Source organism: Theropithecus gelada, chromosome 4 (genome assembly GCF_003255815.1).
Source record: "Theropithecus gelada isolate Dixy chromosome 4, Tgel_1.0, whole genome shotgun sequence".
In the NCBI taxonomy this organism is placed as follows: Eukaryota; Metazoa; Chordata; class Mammalia; order Primates; family Cercopithecidae; genus Theropithecus; species Theropithecus gelada.
The window spans coordinates 33,538,660-33,563,266 of record NC_037671.1 but is presented as its reverse complement, the minus strand read 5'-3'; the positions used below and the strand labels follow the sequence as shown (position 1 = coordinate 33,563,266).

Genomic DNA, 24,607 nt, shown 5'->3' with positions numbered 1-24,607 from the left:
TGCTTTCTGTTTTCTTTTTTGTTTCCTTTGTTTTTTTCTTCTCTGGTTTCTTTTGCTATTTTCCAATGTGTTCCTTAAGCAATTTTTAGAATTCCAATTTTATATCAACCTTTTTTTGGTGTATCTCATTGTATAGTTTTTGTGATTTATCTATTAACATAACTTCTCATTTTACCAATTTGACTAAAGTGTAGAAACTTTCCCTCCTTTATATCCCTTTCCACTTCTGCATGTGTAATGTATATTTTTTATTTTCTCTACTTGCATCAAAAACCACATCTGTCAATGTTGTAATTTTTGCCTCAACCATCAAATTAATTTACAAAACTGAAGTCTGTTGTATCTAACCATATTTCTACTCATTTATTGTTTACTTTTTTTCCGATTGTCCAAGATTTCTTCCATTATCGTTTCTATGAAATGCTAGCATGAAATTCTCTTGATTTTCCTTCCTCTAAGTATGTCATAGCCAGGCACGGTGGCCCATGCCTGTAATCCCAGCACTTTGGAAGGCCAAGGCAGGCGGATTCCATGACCTCAGGGATTTGAGACCAGCCTGGGCAACATGACAAAACTCTGTCTCTGCCAAAAATACAAAAACTTCGCCAGGCATGGTGGTGTGTGTCTGTAATCCCAGCTACTCAGGAGGCTGAGCTGTGAGGATCACATGAGCCTGGGAGGCAGAGGCTGCAGTGAGCCCTGGTCGCCACGCCACTGCCCTCCAGCCCGGGTGACAGAGCAAGACTCTATCTAAAACACAAAAACAAAAACAAAACAAAAACAAAAACAAAAAAAAAAGAAGAAGAAAAGAAAAAAAAAGAATCTCATGATAGAACATTTTATAATACTATTTTTACTGGATATACATTCTAGATAAACGTTCCTTTCAGTCATTAAAATATCTTGTGGCACTTCTGTCTGGTCTACATGATTTCTAATGAGCAATCCACTGTCATTTAGTTTATTTTTCTCCTGTGCATGAGATGTCATTTCTCTTTTGTTGCTTTTGAGATTTTTTTGGCATAAATTTCTTTGCATTTATCTTCATTTGGGTTTGCACAGATTCTTGAATTTTTACATTTAAGTCTTTATACAGATTTGGAAAATAGTCAATCTTCCTTCAAACACTGTTTGGGCATCACTCATTTGTCATCTCCCTATAAGATTCCAGTGTCACAAATTTCATACCTTTCGTTATAGTTTTACAGATTTATCAGCATGAAACAATACTAAATATTATGAACAACTTTAGAAAAACAAATGTGCATGTAATGAATAAATTATTTAAAATGTACAATGTGCGGAAGCTGACAAATAGCATAAAATAGGCAGAGTTCCACATCTCATAGAGAAAGTAAGTCCATTTTATGAAGCTTTTCCAAGACAAAACCCCAGGTTCATCCAGCTTCAGTAACTATTTAAAAATATTTAAGGAACAAACAACAATAACTTTATACAAACTTCAAACATATTTGAAAAAAGGAAAAGCACTTGCAGTTACGTTTGATGAGATCTGTGTAAACTTTATTTCAATACCTGAAGGGAACTCTGCAACAAATAGGAATTATGAGACCAATAACTCTTATGAGCCAAGTTCTTAAGAAAATATTAGCCAAGTGAACTCAGTGATATAAAAGACGGCTACTACCTCATGACCAAGTGGAGTTTATTCCTGAAATGCAAGGTTGTGTGAGCATTTGAGACTAAATTAGTGTGATTCACTACATGAACTGAAGGAAGGAGAACACACATGCAACCACCTTGAAAGAGTCATGAAAGATTATTTGACAGTATTCAGAACATGACCTTAATTTTTAAAAATCCTGTTTTCAAACTTGTATTAAAAATATATTTCTTCAATCTGAGAAATGACAGCTACCCAATAGCACACATTAGTCTCAGTAGTGAAATATTTAAAACTGTCTCCTCCATATCTGGAGGAGTTAGGCAATGATAATGGCAAGAAAAATATATCAAAGAGATAATAATTGCATCCAGGTAAAATGGTCATTATTTACTCTTGACATAATCAGGTACTTAGAAAATAAGAACAATAGACAAGAATCATGTTGCTGATTACAAAGTCAGTATACATTAAACCAATTATGTTATTGATATAGTTTGGATGTTTGTCCCCTCCAGATCATGTTAAAATGTGACCTCCATTGTTGGAGGCAAGGCCTGCTGAGAGGTATTTTGGTGGGGGGCAGATCCTTCATCAATGGCTTGGTGCCATCCTAGCTGTAATGCGTGAGTTCTGACTTAGTTCACACGAGATCTGGTTGTTTAAAGGAGTGCGACTCTTCCCCACTTTCTCTGTGCTCCTGCTCTCACCATGGGATACCCGGGCCCCTCTTCCCTTTCCACATGATTGTTAGCTTCCTGAGGCCCTCACCAGAAGCAGTAGCCAGCACCACACCTCCTATGCAGCCTGCAGAACCATGAACCAGTTACACTTCTTTTCTTTATGAATTCCCAGCCTCAGGTATTTCTTTCTGGCAATTTAAGAATAGACTAACATAATTACGCTGTATCATAAAAAAGTAGAAAACAAAACCAAGAAAAGAATGTTATTGATTTCCTCATCTCTTTGCTTTTTTCTTCTACTTTTTTCAACTTAAATTTGCTTTTCTTATTATTAAGTTAAAAGTTTACACTTTTGATTTTTACATATTTATCCTTTTAAAATACAGGCATTTAAAACTAAATATTTTTTTCTAAGGACTGCCTTGGTTGCATCTCGATAATTTTTAAAATCCATTTTTGTATTGTTTTATTTAAAATTATTTTCTATTTCCTTCAGATTACCTCTTTGACAAGCCATACATTACTTAGAAATGTATTATTTTACGTCCAAAAATTTGGGCAGTTTTCTCAATCTTGCTAATTTGTAATTTGATAAGATTGTGTTCAGAGAATATACTCTGTATGATTTTATTCTTGTAAAAGTAATTGAGACTAGTTTTATAGTCATAGTATTTGTTCTAGTTCATGGATTATCTTTGTGCAATGTAAATAAATAAATATTCTGTAGTTATCAGATGTGGTCAATTTATGTCAATTATAAATGCCAACTAAGTCAAGATGGTTGAAAGTATTGTTCCTATCTTGATTTCCTTCCAGATCTTTATTTGCACAAAGCTACAGAGATGTTTGTTGTCTACTATCTACCTCCCTAGTTCCCACATCACCAGAATAAAGTCAGAAAAAGTTCCGGAAGAAGACACAGCTGGTAGGGTAAAGTAGATATATATTATTCAGGGGGTCTCCATAGGTTGCAATGCATCACACAAGCCCACAGGGCTGTTTACAACTCAGCTGGCTTGTCCTTACTCCCTCACAATCTCCCTTTCCCAGCCAGGCTCAATCTTCCACCCATGTTAAGATTCAGTACATGGACCAAAGAATGAGTGGACACTTGTCCCTGCTCACCTAAGTGGAATTCGTTCATCTCTGGAATTTGGAATTTTTATACTTTTTGATCTATGGTTCATTAAAAGTATAAAAATAAGATTATTTTCCAGTTTATCCATTTAGTTTAGTCTATACACCTTTTTGCTCTTATAGTAACAGTGACAATTGTTGTAATTTTCCATCTCCTACTGGCATTATGGTTTGATTTTTTTTTCCAATCCATGTTGATAGTTCTACATAATTTACTTAAAACCCTGAATATTATTCCTTTCTACAGCTATACCACAGTTTACCTTTCTTCTATCTAAATGTAGAGAATGTTTCTTTTCTCCCCATTACATTTTGTATGTGTCATCATGGACATATGAGAAAGAATTTATGGAGACTGTAACAACCTAGAGCGGAAATACTGTATTATCCAAACTACTCACAGGGTTACACCAGTCTATGCTCACAGTGCCCCACACAGCACCAAATGTCATCCTGCAGTGTGCTGTCACTTCACATACTGCATAGATTTTAGGATGTACAAAATTTTTATAATCAAGGCAAATTAATCGGTTTTTCTTTTTGAATTTGGAAATGTTTTTGTTATTCCAAACCATGGCTCAACAAACGACCAATTTTATGTCTCCCTGGGCTCACGTAGGATTGTTCTTTAAGATGGATGGTTAGAATGGGATTTTTGTTATTTTCATCAGCATGTAACAATTGTATTTTGAGTTTTAATAGATACTACTACACTGCTATAACTCAAAATCCTAATAATATGAGAGAGCCTATTCCCTTAGAATCTTCTAATCCTTGATTTTAAAACAAACTCTTGTACTTGCCAATTTTGGAGTGGGAGATATAGTTTATTATATTGCTGTTGGAATTTGGATTTTTCTGTTCATTGGTGAGTTTGAGCAAATATTTATGTTTATCAACTATTAGAACATTCTCTTCTATAGTGAGTCTATATCCTTTGCCCAAGTATCTATGGCATTTCCATGAATTTATTTATTGATTAGTTAATAATTTTTCATAAGAAAGTTAGCCCATTGCTTGCCTGACGTGATCAAAATTTTTCCTGAGCATCATATACTTCTTTTAATTTTGTTATTTTCTTCATGCAAAGAAATCAGTAATTTTCTTCAAATATTTTTTCATTTGTGTCTTCTGGATTTTGTCTTGCTTACAAAATCCTATTTTTAAAAAAGAATTATTTTAACAGGTTTGCTAAAGCATAATTTACATACTACAAAATTCACTTATTGTATATGTAAAATTTAATGATTTGAGTAAATTAATAGATTTGTGCAATTATCACAACTATCCAATTTTAGAACATTTCTGTCATGTGCCAAGTTTCTCTATTTATAGCTAAGTCCCACTGAGACCCCAAACCCTAGGCACCCAATGATCTGCTTTTTGTGTCTATCAATTTACCTTTTCTAGATAATTCAAGTAAATGAAATCATATAACATGTAATCTTTTGTGTACAATTTCCTTCACTTAGTTAACATTATTGAAGTTCACCAGTTTTGTAGTATGTATCATCATTTTGTTTTTCTTTTTATTTCTTTTTGTCTTTTTTCATTTGTGTGAATTTATAAGGTCCAAGTGTAATTTTGTTACCTGCATAGATTGCATACTGGTGAAGTCAGTGTTCCACAGTATCCATCACCCCAATCACACGCATTGTACCCATTAAGTAATTGCTCATCATTGGGAGTGCAGGGGTTGAAACTTGCCTTGTGAAAACTACCCTCATGTTCATGGTATCTCCCCTGCCAGATAAGTCTATTTTTGTCCCCTTTTATTGTTGAATGGTATTGCCTTGCCTGGATGTAGTAGAAGTTTGTTTATCCATTTACTAGCTGAAGGATATTTGGATTGTTTTCAGTTTTGGCCTACTACGGCTAAGGCTGTTCTGAACCCTTGAACACATATCTTTATGAGGACCTATGTTTTTATGTCTCTTAGGTAGATTCCAGGGAATGAGATTGCTGGGTCACAGGGCAAACATATGTTAAACTTTTTAAGAAATTGCCAAATTACCAGATATTTGTGGAATCATACACTCCCACCAGCAACACATAAGGGTTTAGAAAGTCTATTTGTCTTCAAACATAATTATAATGATGATAGTAGTATTAGAAATAACATCTGTCTTGGTAATTTTATATTTTATCTTTATGTTTCAAGTTTTATTTATCCAGGATCTATTTAGTGAAAGAAATGAGTTTGGAACACAACTTACCAAAAACTGAAACTAAATCTCAACTCTTTCTGTTTCTAATTCTAGACTCTGTTTTACTAGCATATTTAATTAAAAAAAATCAGTAACAAATGCATTTTTAAAAGTAAATGTATAGTATGTTTTAGCGCCTTATAGAGCTAGTCATTTCTTATTTACTTTTTTTCAATAATTTCCCTGGAAAATATATTTATCTCATAAAATAGCATGTCAGCATACTTAATTGAGTTCTAAAAACAATCCTGTTTTCTTGCTTTTTTGTTTTATTGTAATTAATGGCTGACATTTAATACTCTCTATGTGTGTGTTTGTGTGTATATATGTGTGTGTGTGTGTATATATATATATGTATATATATATAGACCCAAATCCCTGAATTGAGGGTGCCTATCAGGAATCTATAGGTCTTCGTGTGGAAGTTAACTCAAATACTTACAACCTGATAGCACCACAATCTATCATTTCCCTACACTGCAATCAACCTCTGCTACTACATCACCATTTCTTTATTTTAAAAAATATATGATTTTGCTCCTTTTCTTCCCATGTGCATCAGGCCCACTCTGCAAAGGTTGAATCCTGGCTTGTCTGAGCCCGTGTGATCCCACAGTCATTCCAATGTGTGAGAAAGTGGGTACTTGGAACATCGTGGAAACATTTTAGTTGATCCTTATAACGGCACACAGGAGAAAGGAGTAACCTTTTCCTGCCTTTGGAAGTTGTCGTGAAAGAATAAGAAACCTACAGCTGCTGCATAGGTCACCCTCCTATCTCAGGAAAGCTGACATACTGTGTGTGATAGAGAGATGAGCTGTGAAATTCCAGGATCGCTGGTGATGCCACTGGCCTGCTGAGTTGAGCAACCCTGGAGACGCCCAGCCTTGGATCTATTGGCTATGTGAGATCATGGGTTAAAGAAAAATAAACCCGCTAGATGTAATTTCCTGCTATTAGCAGCAGAACGCATCTTCACTGAAATATTCATTACACACATGTTGGTTCTACCTTGTAATTCCATACCACAAGTCTCATATAAAATGAGAAAATCATTTCCTCAACTTAGGAAATGAGGCCTATTTGTTGCCACTCTGTGATCAAACAGAATAGACATGATTATCAGCTTAATATATTTCTATATATTAATTTCTATATATATTCTTAATATATTTCTTACAGGATTTATATGTACTTGTACTGCTATGCATGTACAAGTCACATATAACTAAAAAGATATGCATAAAAACAACTTTTAATTTGATTAGAAATAAAATAAGTCATCCCTGACAGTGGAGAAATTATGCTCAAATGATTATTACTTTGAAATAGACCTCTGAAATATGTACTTTCAGATTTGACATTTCATACTGACTCTCAGATAGAACATAATGGAGAATCCTCCATCTTCTAAATTTGTTTTTCTCTGAAATCTGTACAAGTCCTTTGATAACACTATATTATTGAAGTGTCTGGAGTGAAACACTGTACACTGATTTACAGTTATAAATACAACATATTGTAGATGGGGTGAAGAAAGTTCTGATTGCCTTGCTGGCTGGTTTCTCACCTCATGTTTGTCAAGTTTGTTTCATTTGTTACAGTCTGGTCTCAGTTTTTATGCATATAAATGTTAGGATTACTTTTTTAATTGACAAATAAAAATTTTATAGTGTATTTATGTTGTACAGTATGAAGTTTTGATACATGCCTATCATGTGGAATGTCTAAATTAAGCTATTTAACACATGCATTACCTCACACACTCATGATATATACACGAAAATCATTATTCTATTGGGAAATAATCTTCTCTTTTTCTTTTCATTTTTTGTCTTTGGAGCCAAATGGACCAGATGATATTTAATTCCATCTTTGAGAAACATTTAATAATGTAATGTGTTTGTGGTACAGGGTGAGTATACAGATGCATAGGAGGCCATAGGGTTTAGGTAAAGGGGAGCACAAAAGTTGAAGATGAGGCGCTGCCATCAATGCTGGGACTTCAGGCCAAGGGCAGGAGCTGAGGAAGCCACAAGGGAGGACATTTTCTGCAGTTGCTGAACCAGTAGCAGCCAGGTCCTGACAAAGCCCTCTCTTGTGGCAGAATAACAGCCAGGCGGGAAAGCTTTTCATCCTGCAAAGCTGGGGCAGAAGGTTCTTCCTTGAATGTGGTCATCTGCACTTCAGCTCAGGAGTCCTGCAAAAGACAGAGGAGAGTGTTGTTTTCAAACTGTTTCTACCAACAGTTTCTTTTCCCCTCCTTCAAGGACTCCGATGAGGGCACTGCAGGAAGAAGAAAAACAAGTTCCTGAGTCTCCCACAGCCAATAGTCCCGCAGAGCACAGGCCTTTTCTAAGTGGATAGGAGAAGTTTTAGTGTAAATTGCCTGATCAGAAATTTGGATCCAAAGTCTTTCCTGTTATTTCTGTCTCATGCCTTATCACCTCTACCATCATTCTAGTGTGTCCCGAGTTTGTTCCTTCCGGTGGATTTGTGGTCTCGCTGACTTCAAGAATGAAGCCACGGACCTTCATGGTGAGTGTTACAGCTCTTTAAAAGTGGCACCGACCCAAAGAGTGAGCAGCAGCAAGATTTATTGTGAAGAGCGAAAGAACAAAGCTTCCACAGCATGGAAGGGGACCTGAGGGGGTTGCTGGGGTCCCCTCAGGGGAATAAATGCTGGGAGGCCAGCATTTATTCCCTCATGTGTCCCTGCCCATGTCCTGCTGATTGGTCCATTTTAAAGAATGCTGCTTGGTCCATTTTACAGAGTGCGGATTGGTCCATTTTACAGAGTGTGGATTGGTCCATATTACAAATAGCTAGCTACCCACAGAGCCCCAATTGGTGTGTTTTTACACGGTGCTGATTGGTGCATTTTACAAACCTCTTGTAAGACAGACAGGTTCTCCAAGTCCCCTCCCAACCCAGAAGTCCAGCTGGCTTCACCTCTCACTAGGGAAACCATATCTGTTTCTAAAAGAGGATTAAAAGATATTACCTGTTGGCTGAAGTCCAGAGTGTCCTGGGAAAAAGTAGGAAAAGATACACACTTAAACATATTGAAGCAAGTCTGTCCTCCAACACAATGTCCCAGCGCTAGATCTCCCACCTGAGATTTCTCTAACACCACAACCCACACCAGTCTGGGCAGAGAGGAGCAGAAACAGACCATGTGACCCATGAAGCGTGACGTGTCTCTCACAGGATCCAGTGTAATTGCATTAGCCTTAGTGGTTCTTCTGTAATTTGCTCCAGAATCTCAAACCAAAGGACCCCTACTTGTTAACCTTCCTCTTGTCTCTGCAGGCCACAAGCTATTATGCTTTGACATAGAAACCATGCACTGATGATTTCTGGATTAGCAGGACATTGGAGATCATTTGGGGAAAGAAAGGTTTTATCCAGCACCACTCACATACTGAAAACTAACCTCAGTAAAGCCATATTTCCTCCTCCAGAAAAGCCTGTGGACAGAGGGCCAGCTCCCAAAGGCTCCTCACCTTTCTGATTCCTGAAGTAGATGAACAGCCCGGCCCCAAGGAAGAGCAGGCCCAGCACAAAACCCCCGACTCCACTCAGCATCTTGCTCTGTGCAGATTCAGACCGTGCTCCTGAGAGACGAACCCAGCTTTAGTGATGTTTATTCCAAACTGAACCTCTTTAATTGAGACCCTAAGATTCAGAGCTTTGAAAATGGGGAAGAAGGCTGCCCTGTAAGAACTAAAATAACTAGCCATTTCTGGAGAAAAATAGGATTTCAAATCACACTGAACAGTTACAGGGTTCAGACATCAAACTCATTCAAATATTACAGCCTTGATGTAAGGCACGAGTTCAACATCTGATCCACAGAAAGCCTGAGACTCAATGAGGCTAAGTAGTTTGTCTAGAGTGACAGAGATAATAAAAGGCAGAGCTGAGATTGGACTCCCTCATGTCAGGAAGGCCCCTACACTTCTCCTCTTCCCAGATCACAATAAATAACTCAGAACAACAGCACCAGAACCACAGTCTCAGACCCAGAGACAGGGCCTGGAGCCTGGGGAGAGCGGGTGACCCTGACCTGTGACATCACGGGGAAGTTCAAAAGAGGGACAGCCTCTCCTGCCTGGCAGGCTAGACTGCTTCTCCAGGAGGTACAAGTGTTTCTAGAAACACCTATAGGGCTACCCCCAGTGATATGTGCTAATGGCGATGAGAACATGGAACAAATGAAAATAGGATGTGGGAGAGGAGAAACCTGACACTCAGGGATTAGTACAGTCCCCTTCTTGGTGGGTGAGAAATGTATGAAGTCAGAAAGCTGCTCACTCCATTCCACTGTGAGAGGGCTGGTCACGCTTGGGTGCTCCACTTGGCAGGTGTAAACCTCTCCACTCCGAGGAACTGTTTCCAGCATCACCAGGGTCTGGAAGGTCCAGTCTCCATTGTGGATCAGGCCTGTGGACACCACCCCAGCCTTCTCTTCCTGGCCGTTGCGGAGCCACCTGACTTCAATGCTGCCTGGATAGAAACCATTCACAGAGCAGACCAGGAGGTTGTGGTGCTGCAGGGGCTGGGTCTTTGCAGGATACACAGTCACCTTAGGTTGGACTAGGAGAAGAAAACATAGTGGGAATGAGTCAGGAAGACAGAGTGTCTCCTTGTTTGGCCATTTTTCTACTTCTCTGTAAACCCAGGCTCTGGCCTTGACCAGGTCTCCAACACAGCTGGCCAAGTGGCCTTACAGTGTCAGCCTGGAATTTAATCTTGATAATGAGGACCCATTAGATTTGAGAGATGTTGTGAAAAATTATATTTGTTTCTTCATAGCTTGAAATTGGCATGCATTGTCAAACTGTTTACAAATCTTTGAAAGTAAAGAGTATAGTAATTAAAACTGATATCTGAGCCAGGTTGCCTGGTTCAAATCCAAGGGCTGCCTTTTACTGGTTGATCCTGGAAGAGTTTTTCGATTCTTCTGTGTCTCAACTTTGTCACCTACAATGAAGGACAATTTACCTCTGGGGGTTATATGAGGATTAATGCACGTAAAATGTATAAAACAATGACTGAAGATAGCCTTCAATTTATGAGGTCAGAAGCTTCTCACTCCATTCCCCTGTGAGAGGGCTCATCACACGTGGGTGCTCCACTTGGCACCTATTTATCATCCTTGTACACCGTGACAGAAAAGTATGATTTAAAGCAATGTGGATAGTTAAAGGGACAGACTTGGGTACATGAGGAAACCCAGTATGAAGTTTTAGTAATACTACCGCCATGCACTGACACCTTAAAACAAACACCACAGAAATGGCTCTGCCCCTGGAAATGTGGGACAGACAGAAATGATTCTCCAAATTTTTACGTTCCTAGAAAAGCATGAGTCCTGAAGCAGAGAGAAGGATTAAGGAATGTCATTTTAGTTTTGAAAGTTCTTATATTTACATTTAGCTGATCAATGCATCTCCCATGCAACACAAGCATAATTATTATCAGGCCTATCATTGTGAAATGATTTTTCTTTCCAGAATGACATTTGGATCAAGGCAGGGTCTGGGACTTGTTACTTGGGTGCTTATGCCCAGGAAAATCCCTGACACTAGCACACTCTCAATAAATACAATAATTTTTTTTAAGTAAGGAGAAACCTAGAGACAACAGTACCACAAAATGGTAGATTTAAGATGGATTGTAAATCATTAATAAAAATTTTGCAATATATTTTATTAAATAAAAATGTTCAAATTCTTAACATGGAAAAGAATTTTCAAAATCAACATACCACAAACTGGAGCAAATGCTGAATCAAATATCAATAAAGTGTTAATAATCTTACAGTACAAAGAACCCACAAAGTCACTGAGAAAAATACTAAGCCCTCGAGATATTAGACAGTAGATCGTTGTCCATTACCTGCCTAATACGATAGGGAATTCCTAGACCAGTAATTATTATTATTATTATTATTATTATTATTATTATTATTATTTTTGAGACGGAGTCTCGCTCTGTTGCCCAGGCTGGAGTGCAATGGCCGGATCTCAGCTCACTGCAAGCTCCGCCTCCCGGGTTTACGCCATTCTCCGCCTCAGCCTCCCGAGTAGCTGGGACTACAGGCGCCCGCCACCTCGCCCGGCTAGTTTTTTGTATTTTTTAGTAGAGACGGGGTTTCACCGTGTTAGCCAGGATGGTCTCCATCTCCTGACCTTGTGATCCGCCTGTCTCGGCCTCCCAAAGTGCTGGGATTATAGGCTTGAGCCACCGCGCCCGGCCTAACTGGCTAATAAACAGGTCAAAATAATTCAAAGAAATTACAAATAAAAAATATAAATTAAAAATTAACCAGAAACATACATTTTCGGGTTTTGGTGAATGTCGTAATAAAGGTCAACAAAGGGGAAAGTGAGGTGAGTTGTGTCACAACTATTACATGTAAAAGAGTAAATATGTAACAACTAGAAAACTATTAGCATTATAACAAAATAGTAACTGTGTTAAAACTTTAATTCAAGAAGTTAGTTTCACAGTCATTTCTACTATGTAAAAAGATACACACACACACACACACACACACAAACTAGCAAGAAATTTAGACCTAAAGAAGCTTCAAGATGCCTCAGAGATCTCCTCAATTCCCCTAGAAATTAATCTAAAGCTTTTGCAAACGAACACCACACACTTCTATTTCAGAGATTACATGAAGGGTGTGTGCCAGGGACAGTCTGGAACTGGCCTCCTCACATTATCCCAAACCTTCCAGACCCCTCAGCTCTGCTCCCCTAAACCTTCACCCCAACCACACACCCGTTACATTTCCCTTCCCTGCATCTCTAAGGACCCAGGACAATCAAGGTCTCCTCTCTCTCCAGTCCCCTGCACCCACCTTCCATGTCACCTCCCCACAGAGGCCTCCAAGGATAAGCAGCAGCCCCCTCCAGCCTCCCCTCCCACAACAGCCACACAGACACAGACAAATCCACACTCTACATACACATCTGTGCTCTCAGAACTCCTTGGTCAGGATAGAGAGGATTCTAAATGCTCACAGATGGCGCTCTCGCTGTCTCTATCTTTCTCTCTCTCTCTCTGTCTCTCTCTCTCACACACACACACACACACACACACACACACACACACTCAGATTCCCAGCTCACAGGGACCCAGGCCCCGCCCCCGCCGCGCTCACCTCGCCGCTGCACTGTGAAGCTCTCACCAACCCCGTAGTTGTGTCTGCACACGGTGTCCACCTGGGCCCGCTCCCGCTCCAGGAGGTCCTTCCGAGTGTTCCAGGACTCGGCGACAGGCCGCCCCAGCTCCGTCACCGCCCGGAACTCCCCCACGTCGCTGTCGAAGCGCGCGAACTCCTCCTGGTTATGGATGTATCTGTCCAGCAACCGCACCCGCTCCGTCCCGTTGAAGAAATGACACTCAAACTTATGCTGCTCCAAGAAACGAGCTGTGGGGACACGAAGGATCCGGTCACACGGGCGGCCTCCTGAGAAGACACTGACAGCGACGCCGCCATCCGGGGCTCCTGGGCGGGGCGAGGGCACTGGGAACCTTGACCGGCCCCACCCGCACTGCCCACCACCAGCAGCCCAGGGGCTCATCCTCCGTCTTCCTGAGGCGAACGGGGGCCTGGGGAACCGTGCGGGAAAACCCCTTCTGATCCCCAGGCTTTGGAGACCCCTCCCTGCCTCCAGCCTGCTCTGGAAAACTCAATGCAGGAGCTGGAGGAGGATCTGCCCAGTATCGCAGCCCGCACAGCCTCTTTCTGGGAGCTTCCACCCCACAGACACTCTCTGCTCCTTCTCTCATCCCACATCTTTACCGGTTCCTTCAGTAGCACCCACCGCGTTCCCCCTGTGAACACTTCTTAGTGCTGACCTTGTGCCAGGCCTGCGCTGCCTCTAAGAATTCAAACAAGGGAAAACAGACCTCTCCACTCTGCTGGGGGAGCTTAAAGAGCAGTGAAAGTCATGGACAAAAACCAAACACACAAGAGCTTAGACAGGAATGAGAAAAGTCAGAAGTGTGGAGTTCTAGAACAGAGAATAATAGGATGATCTCATTTACATTAGGGTGCCAGAGAAGGACCCTCCGAAAAGAGACAGTTCAGATGTGACTTAACAGGTTAATCAGGTGTGAGCCAGCGGGCGGAGTGGAGCCTGTGTCTGTTTAGACAAAAAGGGAGGCACACATTCAGGTTTAGGAAATTCCATTTACAAAAGCTTTAATTGATGAACTTCTTCAAGAAACTAGAAGAAAGTTCACTAAAGCAGAGAGGCTGAGGGGAAGCAGGGTAAAAGATTAGCCTGGAGAAATCACAAGAAGCCAGGTATTGAAAAGCCTCGGGGGTGGTGGTAGGATTTTGGATTTATACTAAAGACAATAGGAAAGTAACAAAGAGTTTTGAGGACAATAAAACCATGATCCCTGTAAATGTCCACAGACCTTCCTTTGCATTTCTAAATTCACAAAGCTCAGAAATTCAGTTAAAAAAAACTTGTTTCCACAACTCATTTGGCAAATCTCATCTGATGAGGGTAAGTGGTCAAAGGTGTCTCAGAGCTCTTGTTGGTGACATGTGCTTCTGTAGTTTCAATACATGTAAACATACATACATATATGTGTGGAAATATACACAGATGTAAAACACTGTATACATTTTTGATGTTTTTGTCTTTATGTCTGAAGTGTGAAAATGACAAAAATCACTTAAAAATAATCCTGTGGGTAAAAGTGAAATGAATAAATAGAAGCATTTTACATTGTGAATAGCATCAAATGTAGAATCACTACAGAAATCTGAGGCATGTTAGTGAGAAATAACTTCAGCAGCATCACTATTTGTGACTTACCAGGGCAAACTGTTGAAAGTTAATAGAGATAATGATGACCAACAATATTGAAAAATTTGCACAAGGCAAAAAATAAATATGAAAATATTGAGCTTGCATTGAGTAAATGGATTCAACAAGAATATGGTTGCATTTATGCAACTAATTTTTTATAATGAAACAAGCAAAAATAAGGCATAAAAAAACTGAACTGTGTGGTGAGTGTATAACAGATGTGAGTTTAGAATTTTCAGAAAGAGCACAGTGTGAACCAGTGCGCTCAGCCTCAGCACTACTGACATTTTGGACCAGATAATTCTTTGTTGATGGCAGAGGCTGTTCTGAACATCGTACGTTCTCTAGCAGTGTCCCTGGCTTCTACTCATTAAATATCAGAAGAAACCCCTGTTGTGACAACCAAAAATTGTTCCAAACATTGCCACACGTTCCCCAAGGAAGATGGGAGGGAAGGGAGGGGTGGAGAATTGTCCCTAGGTAAGAACCACAGGTGTGAACCATCTGAAAAAATCTGTGTCAACAAGTTACTATTAGTTATGGAGCAGCAGAGAATTGCATTGAAAAAATATTTGTTGGAAATCTTGGTCCTATGTAAGAAGAATGTTTTGTAGAATTCTGGTCCCAATACAATGCTATCTTTCCAGAAAATGAACTTGATGAGAACCAAGATTTACTGATTTCCTTGCCTTACCAATCAGTCACTAATCATATCATTTATCATTCACATCATCTTCCTTCTTAATTTCTCTGCCACTTGTCCACTCTCTGTAGTAATGAATCACAACCACGGCTATTTTATTCCAGTTAAATGCCCCAACTAACTCATTTCTCTCAACTTCCCACTCCCAACAATACTAGCAGGCATCAAATGGCCAGCCTTGACCAGAGGCAGAACTCTTGGTTTTGTAGTCAAGTCCCTTCAGAAAGGGAGAAACCAAGAAAATGACATTCTCATACAGACTGTTTCAAAAATGAGCAGGTCCCCAGACTGTGAGCAAGACCTGCAGAAATCTCCCTTTGCCCTTTAGAAACGATGGCAGAGAGGTGTGCAGCCTGGATCAAACAATGCCTATCTTTTCACCCCTGAATTGTTTAAGCACTTTCATTACAGAGAAAAAGTTTAAAAATAAACAAGTGTGAAGTTGCTGTCCCTGTGGCTTGCATGGTTAGCACCATAAGCCATGTCCATGTGTCCCAGCTAGGGTTGACAGATTTGGCAAATAAAATCAGAGGATGCCCAGGTAAATTTGGATTTCCAATAAATTGTGGTTGTGCACCTGAAATTCATATTTAACTAGAAACCTGTATTTTATTTGGTAACTCTAGCCCAACTTGCTAGTCAAACCTCAGAAGAAGGAGTGATTTAATTCTTCCTTGTGTTCTTCAACACATGACCATTATAGACATACAGAACTTTTAAAATGATAAATGTAAAATGAAAGAAAGTTTCTCCTATACATCGGAACTAGCAGCCCTTGCATCTCTGTCCCCACTCTAAGAAACAACCTGGTACATATGAATATCAGAAATTCTGTCAATAATTCAGACACAATATAGTCACTACTCACTAATGATGGACAAACTCTCAAACTCTAGAATCAGAAAACCTGAATAAAAGCATAATCTCTTCTACTTGGGTCAATTTTTACCAATCATAAGCCTTTTTGCAATCTATCAAATGCATTTAATAATAGTGTAATCCTCACAGGATTACTGTTAAGAGTAAAATTAAATGATGACTCCTCTTAGCACTGATCACATAACAAACACTCAAATACATTCCCATTTTAACTTTTATGATCCCTATAACTGCAGCTCACATTATTTTTTGTATTCCTTAACTCTAAGGCAGTTAGTAACTTCATCATAATTTTGCAATTGTCTTCTGTTCTTCCATTAGTTTCATAAAGAATTGTCATTCTGAAAATGTAGGGCAGAAACACTGGTTTATGTCTAATAATGCAGTATACCTGAACCTCACACAAAAGGCATCTGCTGACATAGGAGAAAGGGACTTTCTACATGCTCAGATTTAAACTGCAATCTGATTTCCAGCACTACATTTGTAATACTGGGTTTTACTTATAACCTTTCAATTTTAGATTCCAGAGATGTATATGTTTTTAAATACCACAGATACAACAGGATCGTTATTGAAATTGAATACTGAATTTCATAGGCCTGGTACACAGTCACTGCAAAATGTTACATGGCATATACTGATGGCGACCAGATTCATTTTATTTATCACTCCATTCTCACGACCTAGAGTAATAACTGGTATATGCTATGTCAGTAATAAATATTGGCTGTGTGAAATACTGGCTGTGTGACCTTTTGCATGAGTAGTCATCACTGCACCCAGGGGCTCTCTGGTATTTCCTTGCTAATAATGACTGAGCATCTTTGGTTCACAGGTCATCCTCCTTCTCTTCAGCTTTTTTAGCCTTTTCCTTTAGATTCAGCAGGTTCCCTGAACCCAGAGAACAGTCCTTCCCTGAAGCTCTCTACTCAAAAAAGTCAACCTTAACCTTGTCCTCACTTCTACTAGCTCTTCAAAAGGTCCAATCCAGTTTCCTACCTGGATACTCCATTGACTGCAAATATCAACTCCACCAAACCCAGCACTTGCTTCTCTGTTACATTCTCACTTCTTCCCACGTTCTCACTTCTTCCTCCTCTTAGCAGTACTCACCACAATTGGCCTCTCCCTTCTCCTTGAAAAAAATGTTTTCCTTGACTTACACTCATTATGTTCTCTTGGTTTTTCTCCAACATCCCTGGGCTCTTTCTCAGCCCCCTTTGCTGGGCTGTGCCCTCGTCTTTTTTCTGCACACAATCCATCTCCCTATATATCCTCTTCCACTCCCTGAAACTTAACGGACTACACGTATTGATGCCACCAACATAAATACCTGAAGCCCTGGCCTCACCATGAGTCTCTTAAATGCCATTGACCTTCTGATTACTCCATATAAATGTCAATCAATCATCTCAAATTTAAAGGAAAATTTTATTTCCAACCACCCACTTCAAGTCATTTCCTCCCATAATTGTTCCTATCTCAATAAACACCACCACCACCCACTTATTATTCCAAAACAAAATCCTTAGGAATAAATTTGATTGTTCCACCCCCTTTACAGTAATTCATTAACAAGCTAAGCAAAAATACATGCCGAGTCTGTCCACTTTATCTTTTTCACCGTCTTTATCACTAATGCACTCCATGAAGCCACCAGCCTGTTTTCCCTGGAGAATTCCCTGCTGTGCTCCTAAATAGTCTTCCTCTTGGGAACCCCACAAATCCAATTCCCACAGAGTAGCTAGAATTAATTTTAATAATTGAATATAGGCAGGGCGCAGTGGCTCACACCTGTAATCCCAGCATTTTGGGAGGTCAAGGTGGGCGGATCATGAGATCAGGAGATCGAGACCAACCTGGCTAACACAGTGAAATTCCATCTCTACTAAAAACACAAAAAATTAGCCAGGTGTAGTGGCATGCGCCTATGGTCCCAGCTACTCAGGAGGCTGGGGCAGGAGAATCACTTGAACCTGGGAGGTGGAGGTTGCAGTGAGCTGAGATTCTGTCACTGCAATCTAGCCTGGGCAACAGAGTGAGATTCCATCACAAAAAAAAAAAAAAAAAATCGAATGTAAATTGACTCTCCTTGTAACCATGCAATATCTTCTCATATCTATTTAAATAAAATTTAGTCTGGGCGCAGTGGTTCACGCCTGTAATCTCAGCACTTTGGGAGGCCAAGGCAGACAGATTATCTGAGGTCACAATTTTGAGACCAGCCTGGTCAACATGGTGATACCCCATCTCTACTAAAAGTACAAAAAAATTAGCCAGATATGGTGGTGGGTGCCTGTAATCCCAGCTACTTGGGAAGCTGAGGCAGGAGAATCACTTGAACCCGGGAGGTGGAGGTTGCAGTGAACTGAGATTGTGCCATTGCACTCCAGCCTGGGCAACAAGAATGAAACCCTGTCTCAGAAAAATATATAAATAAATAAAATAAATAAATAATAAATACATAAATAAATAAAATAAAATAAAATTTAAATTTTTTACTGTGGACATCACAGCCTAATATGATAAGGCTGCTGACTTCCTCTCTGTGTCCTACCTCATCTTCTGCCTCTCCATTTCCTTACTTTCTCTACGTCAGCCCCTGTAGCCTTTCTCTCCCTCCACACAATTTCCCATACCAGGGCTTTCCCCCAGTTCGGTCTCCCTGGAACTTTGGTCGCTTAGATCTTCACGACTGTCTACTTATTTTGTTGTCTCAGTTGAATGTCACTTTCTCATGTAGAGCTCCCTAAACATTCGGACTAAAGTAGGTGAATCCATTTCTCCCTTTCCACAAACCTGATGTCTTTTCTTTAGTGCACTATCACTCTCTAACATTTTCTTCTTTGTTAAATGCTTATTGGGTTAGTGTCTGTCTCCTCTACGCTTGTGTAACTTCCATGAGAGTAGGGACCCTCTCTATCTTAACCAAATAGAATGATTTGAACCTAGAATGGAGCCCAGTACACAGTAGCTGCTGAGAAAAAGAAGCGTGGTTTACATTAATAAACCAGGGTATGGGAACTGATCACCGTGGGCATCCTGGAAAGCAAGAAGGGGCTCAAGCTCCAGCACTCTTTCATTTTGATGTCACACTAGACCCCTTCTCCTCCCAGTGAGAAATACAGGCAAATTTCTTCTTTCTCCTTCTTCTAGTTGGAAGAAGAATTCAAGATAAAGAAACAGTGATTTAAGAAAAAGGAAATCTTTTTATTAAGAGTCATCTCTTTTGGCCTGGACACAGTGGCTCACATCTATAATCCTAGAACTTTGGGAGGCCAAGGCAGGAGGATTGCTTGAGTCCAGCAGTTTAAGACCAACCTGGGCAACATGGCAAAACCTCATCTCTACCAAAATTACAAAAATTAGCTGGGCATGGTTGCCTGTCTGTATTCCCAGCTACTCTGGTGCCTGAAGAGGGAGGATTGCTTGAGTGTGGGAGGCAGAGGTTGCAGTGAGCCTCGATCGCAGCACTGAGCTTCAGCCTGGGTGACAGAGCCAGGCCCTATTTCAAAAAGAAAAAAATTATCTCTTTCAATGGATCTCCTAGTGCTAAGGATCTGTGCAAGCTTTAGAGATTTCTGGAAATGATGACAACATAGCTGGGGAAAAATAGAGAGAAACTGGAGGAAGAGGTAAGCAGACATGGCTAATTAAGGAAAGCTGAGGGCATCATGAGTGAACCTATGAAATTTAGGACAAGACACCAGTAAGACAATGAGTTCCCAGGACTTGCTCATTGACTTTCAGCCCTATGAGATGTGAACAATTTCCACATTGTCTTGGTAACCTCACATAGAGTATATAGTTTGAACATTATTAAATTTCTGATATTTGATTATTTTTTACTTACAAAAACAGAATTTCATATAATTTATGCTATGTTAGTTAAATCTCTTCTGTCATGTCTAATTAGAGCATGTAGGAGATGTAGGAGAAACAAGTATGGAAAGGTTAAAAATATTCATAATAAACACTAACCTGGGCCAGTTTTCAGAGACGCCTTAAGTTCCTTAGGCACCAAAGAATACCTCATAAATGCTCTGTATCTGCAAGGTGACTCCAGGTACTAAAGACCTCAGCTTCAGTACCAGGGATTTTTCCCCATCAGAAAGAAAGAGCACTAAGTATAACTTCTGTCAGAGAACCTACATACGCTACAGGGATACAGGCTTTATAAACATTGGAGTTCAGAAAGAAAAGAAAGGAGATAATGGGGAGGCCACTGGGTCCATCCTCACATATGAGGAAGAGGGGCCAACATCAAAGCTCCTGTGGAGGACATAACCCAGGATCGTCTAGGAGAGACCCTTTGAATTCCCTTGACTCCCACAAAATTTTCAGTAAAAACCTCCTTTTGTCTGACATAAGTCAACATAATAAAGGGAAGTGCTGTATGGGGAATTTATTTTAGCATCCTTATTTCTAAATCCTCTAAAGACCCTGAGGACATGTGTTGCAAAGGTTTTACTGGTGTAGATTTGAAAAAGAAATGGCCTGTATGGAGGCCCCTTACACAGTCTCATGGAGACGGCAAGTAGCCAAGCTCCTTTTGTGGTGGAAATAATTGGGAATCCAATGATAAAGATGGACAATCTCTGAAAAAAGTCACAATTTCGTAACAGACATGGTCTGGGCACAATGTTAACAAAACTCCCTATTTTCCCCACCCCATAGTAGCTCAGCACCCGCAATGTGCACTTACGTCGGGTGTCCCCAGCCAAAGCCAGTGGGGGGCTCAGCACCATCAGTGTCACTGTCAGAGCTGCCATGCAGGAGCCTCCAGGGAGCCTCAGACACACCATGCTGGAAACGAGGACAGGACCAGGGTCCAGAGGAGCAGACAAGTCTCACTCAGGGAGAACTATGACCCCCACTCCACCCACATTCCAAATTATAGGGAGGAAGTTACTGATTTCCTTGCTCCTGGATTGGGTAATCTCATGTTGGAGAACCAATCAGCATCTTAGTTCATAGCATCATCAGTCGCTGGTCAGAGATTCAGTATGAAGGTCCTCTTCTGAAACAATTTCCTTCTTTAAAGGATTGTTTTAATTTAGTACTTGAAAGGTTTGATCTGGTTGCGTGTAAAACACTAATTGGGTCCCTATTGTGAGCCAGCTCTGTGCTGGTGAGTGAGGTGTTCACTAGTTTGAGCCTTGTACGAGCATTCATTTCCCACTTGACAAGACAACTGTTTGCAAAAGTGAGTGTGTGAGTCTGTTTCGGAGTAAAGGAGATGGAGGGAATGTGGTTGCCAACGTGCAGACCTTTAATCTGGTCCTTATTGCACCATATCTTAATGTTGTAGATTTGGGAAAATTACTTCATGTCTCACAGTTGACATGAGGATACTGTGATCTTTCAGATCTTTCAATACTGGAAAATGCTGTGATTCTCTGGACACCTCAAGGAGCAACAGCCCCGGGTATCTGATGATATGACAGAATGACAGCTGTTGACTAGAGAGTGCAATCTGCACCTCTTTGCAGGTAGAGATGTCTCTAATAAGTTAAAGGACAATGAAAGTTTTTAATAATTTAATCTGAGTAAAAGGTTTTTTTCATGTGTGTCTCCTGATGCTGCCCTCAAGTTTAGTGGCACCTCCAGAACACACACAGGCAAGAGGTTTGCAGGGTCACCTATGTGCAATGGAGGGTCTGAAGGTGCCTTTGTATAGCACTTACCCTAACAATGTGATAAGGTCAACTGTGCAATCCAAGTATTCAGGGGGCTGAGAGATCGATCAAGGACTCAACATCAGCTGTTGACAGAACAACTCTGTTTTAAAAAAATTAATATTTTATGTGAAGAGTGTTCAGTCCCTCATTCCTGGTTCCCATTAGGATTTCCTCATTTGCCTGAGGCTATGGCCCTTTACTATTATGCTTCTCTTGTTTCATCGTAAGAGAAGATACAAGAAGACTGTGCTAACTAATATGTTACAGAATGTTCAGGAAGGAGAACCCTAGGGAAAAACTACAAATTATATCAGCTGATGTAATCATATAATTTTAAACATATAATTCTACATTTAGATAATTATGCCTTATATATATTTTTTTATTTTTATTTTTTTTTTGAGACGTTGTCTCCCTCTGTCGCCCAGGCTGGAGTGCAGTGGCACAATCTCAGCTCACTGCAAGCTCCGCCTCCCGGGTTCACGCCATTCTCCTGTCTCAGTCTCCCGAGTAGCTGGGACTACAGGCATCCACCACCACGCCCGGCTAATTTTTTTTTTTGTATTTTTAGTAGAGATAGGGTTTCGCCGTGTTAGCCCGGATGGTCTCAATCTCCTGGCCTCGTGATCCGCCTGCCCCAGCCTCCCAAAGTGCTGGGATTACAGGCGTGAGCCACTGCGCCCGGCCTATGCTTTATATTATTATAAATATAACATCTAAGATTCAAAATGGACTTCAAAGTACAACTATACATCTAAAATTCGGCATTAATTCACACCCTACCACAGTTCTGATAGGCACTCATTGGTTATGTGCCTTAGTGTTTCCAGGGACAGGATTCTCATCATGCTGCAGTAGAAATGAACATTTTACTTTGTACTCAGAATTGTACTAGGGCTTTCTAGGCTTCATACTTTTGTTTAATTCTCACATCAGCTCAGTAAAATAAACCCTTTTCATGCTTACAGGTGGAGAGAATAAAAAGATGGAGATAAAACAACTTTTGCAAAGATACAAACCTAGTAAAAGGTACACCACAGAGTGAACCAAATTATATGCCCCTCAGACTCAGACACTATATCACACTCCTTCACATACCATTTCTGAGAATAATGTTCCTCGTATTAAAATTATTTATATCCCTATAATTTATAGGTGTGCATAGCAATAAGACTACTTCTTTTAATGAATGGTAATATTACATAATTTAAGAAAGATACTGTGTAGCAGTTCTAGTTCCTTCAAAATATTCCCCTCATCATCAATGACAAGAGGAAGATCCTGTCAAAAACAAAAACAAACGAACAAAAAACACAAAGAAAGAAAAAAGAAAAGAAGAAAGAAATCGTGAAAAAAGAAGCTAATGGTGATGACGGTAATCTAGGAAAGCCATTTAAGGTTCACCTGAGCATTTTAGGATAAAAAGGTGGTGATGATGCAGTGGCGAGCAGTCCAGAGTGGCTGGTTGCAGCGGAAAGTTGCAAGCGGTGGTGGCAGGAGTGACTGTGGGAGCAGTGGCCATGGTGCCCCATGTCCCCTGTGCCTTGCGTCCCTGACTGCTCTGCCCTAACCCCTGAGCAGCTGGCAGGACCCGCCCCCAAGCCCGGAGCCTCCACCAGTCCTGCATTGCTGCTCTCACCTTGCAGCTGTGGGGAGGGCATGGAGTTGGGACCATGCCTTAGGGGCCTGGGGTGAGAAGTGGGAGTTGCCCCACTTTGGGGACCTATCCAGCCGCAAGGCCACTGTCCCACCCTGCTGAGGGAGCACTGTTCCTGGGTCTCAAGAGAAGGCTCTGCCTGAGGCCCCCAGGGTTGTGCCCTCGGGGGTGGCCACTGAGCCTGATGCTCCCCATGGCCAAGCCCTGCCACAATCTGGTCCCCAAGGTGCCTCCCCAGCCCCATCCAGGCGAGGGAGATCCCTGGGCACCCCTGAGTTCTAGGAGAAGATCTTGCAGAGACATCACCTTTGCCCCAGATGCTGGCCTGGGCCCAGTGAGTGGAGCTGCCCACCTCAGGCTGCAAGAAGCTGTGACAGGGGCCACCTGCAGGCTCCACAGATTGAGTGGGAGACCCAATCCCCCGCAGCACGGTCCAGGCCTCTCTGCACTCCACGCCCTCAAGGCTGAGAAGGCCTCCGTGTCCCTGGTCTCCGGGGTGTCTGCTCCCACTGCCTGGCCTCTCCCCGGTCTCTCCCAGCTCCTGCTCTGATCTCAGAGTGGAGGTGGGCCCAGCCCCGGTGCTGCCACAGCCTGGTGGGGTGTATGCACACTCAGGGCAGCACTGACATACCAGTCTCCTGCCACCTCAGCCATGGGGAAGCTGAGAGAAGATGGGCTGAGGGAAACTGGCATGGCCTACAGGTGCCCCTTGGCATGAGCAGCCTGGTCGCCGTGGATAGCGGTGGGAGGCAAACAGCCTCCTGGGCAGAAAGAGGCAGGTCCTGCAGAGGCCCTGCTCACCAGGCTTGGCTGCCAGTCCTGCTGACAGCAGAGGGAACTTGTGCCTTTTCTGGGCCTGCCCCATGGCCGCCCATGATGTGCACTTCCCTCTGAGGCCCGTAAACGCCCGGGGCTCGCGCAGACTTGCGCAGAGGATGGACAGAGCCGAGACAGAGAGGACAGGGAGATGAGGGATGCCCTGCTGCAGAGAGGAGTTGCCCTCCTGAGAGGCTACCCTCTGTGCGGAGAGCTGAACAGGTGTCGGGACAACCTGGCTATGGAGAGGAGCTGCCCACTGCAGGTCTCTGAGTTGTTCTGTGGCTTAATAAAGCTCCTCTTTGTCCTGCTCACCCTCCACTTGTCTGCATACCTCATTCTTCCTGGACTCAGGACAAGAACTGGGGATC

General features: G+C 41.3%; 1 protein-coding gene across 2 annotated transcripts; it reads right to left on the bottom strand.

The window, feature by feature from the left end:
* Nucleotides 1-7,513: 7,513 nt before the first annotated feature.
* Nucleotides 7,514-20,993, bottom strand: LOC112622414 (HLA class II histocompatibility antigen, DRB1-10 beta chain-like). 2 transcript variants are annotated; one of them, XM_025382050.1, is made up of 6 exons: nt 20,788-20,993; nt 12,829-13,098; nt 9,969-10,250; nt 9,158-9,268; nt 8,656-8,679; nt 7,514-7,851 (listed from the first exon to the last, which is right to left on the bottom strand). In XM_025382050.1, exons 1-6 carry the CDS (start codon nt 20,885-20,887, stop codon nt 7,838-7,840), a joined length of 801 nt encoding a protein of 266 aa, XP_025237835.1. In that variant the 5' UTR covers nt 20,888-20,993; the 3' UTR covers nt 7,514-7,837. The 2 variants fall into 2 exon arrangements, with proteins under 2 accessions (XP_025237835.1, XP_025237833.1); XM_025382048.1 differs by lacking the exons at nt 7,514-7,851; nt 8,656-8,679; nt 9,158-9,268 and having other exon boundaries at nt 9,354-10,250; nt 20,788-20,927.
* Nucleotides 20,994-24,607: the final 3,614 nt, after the last annotated feature.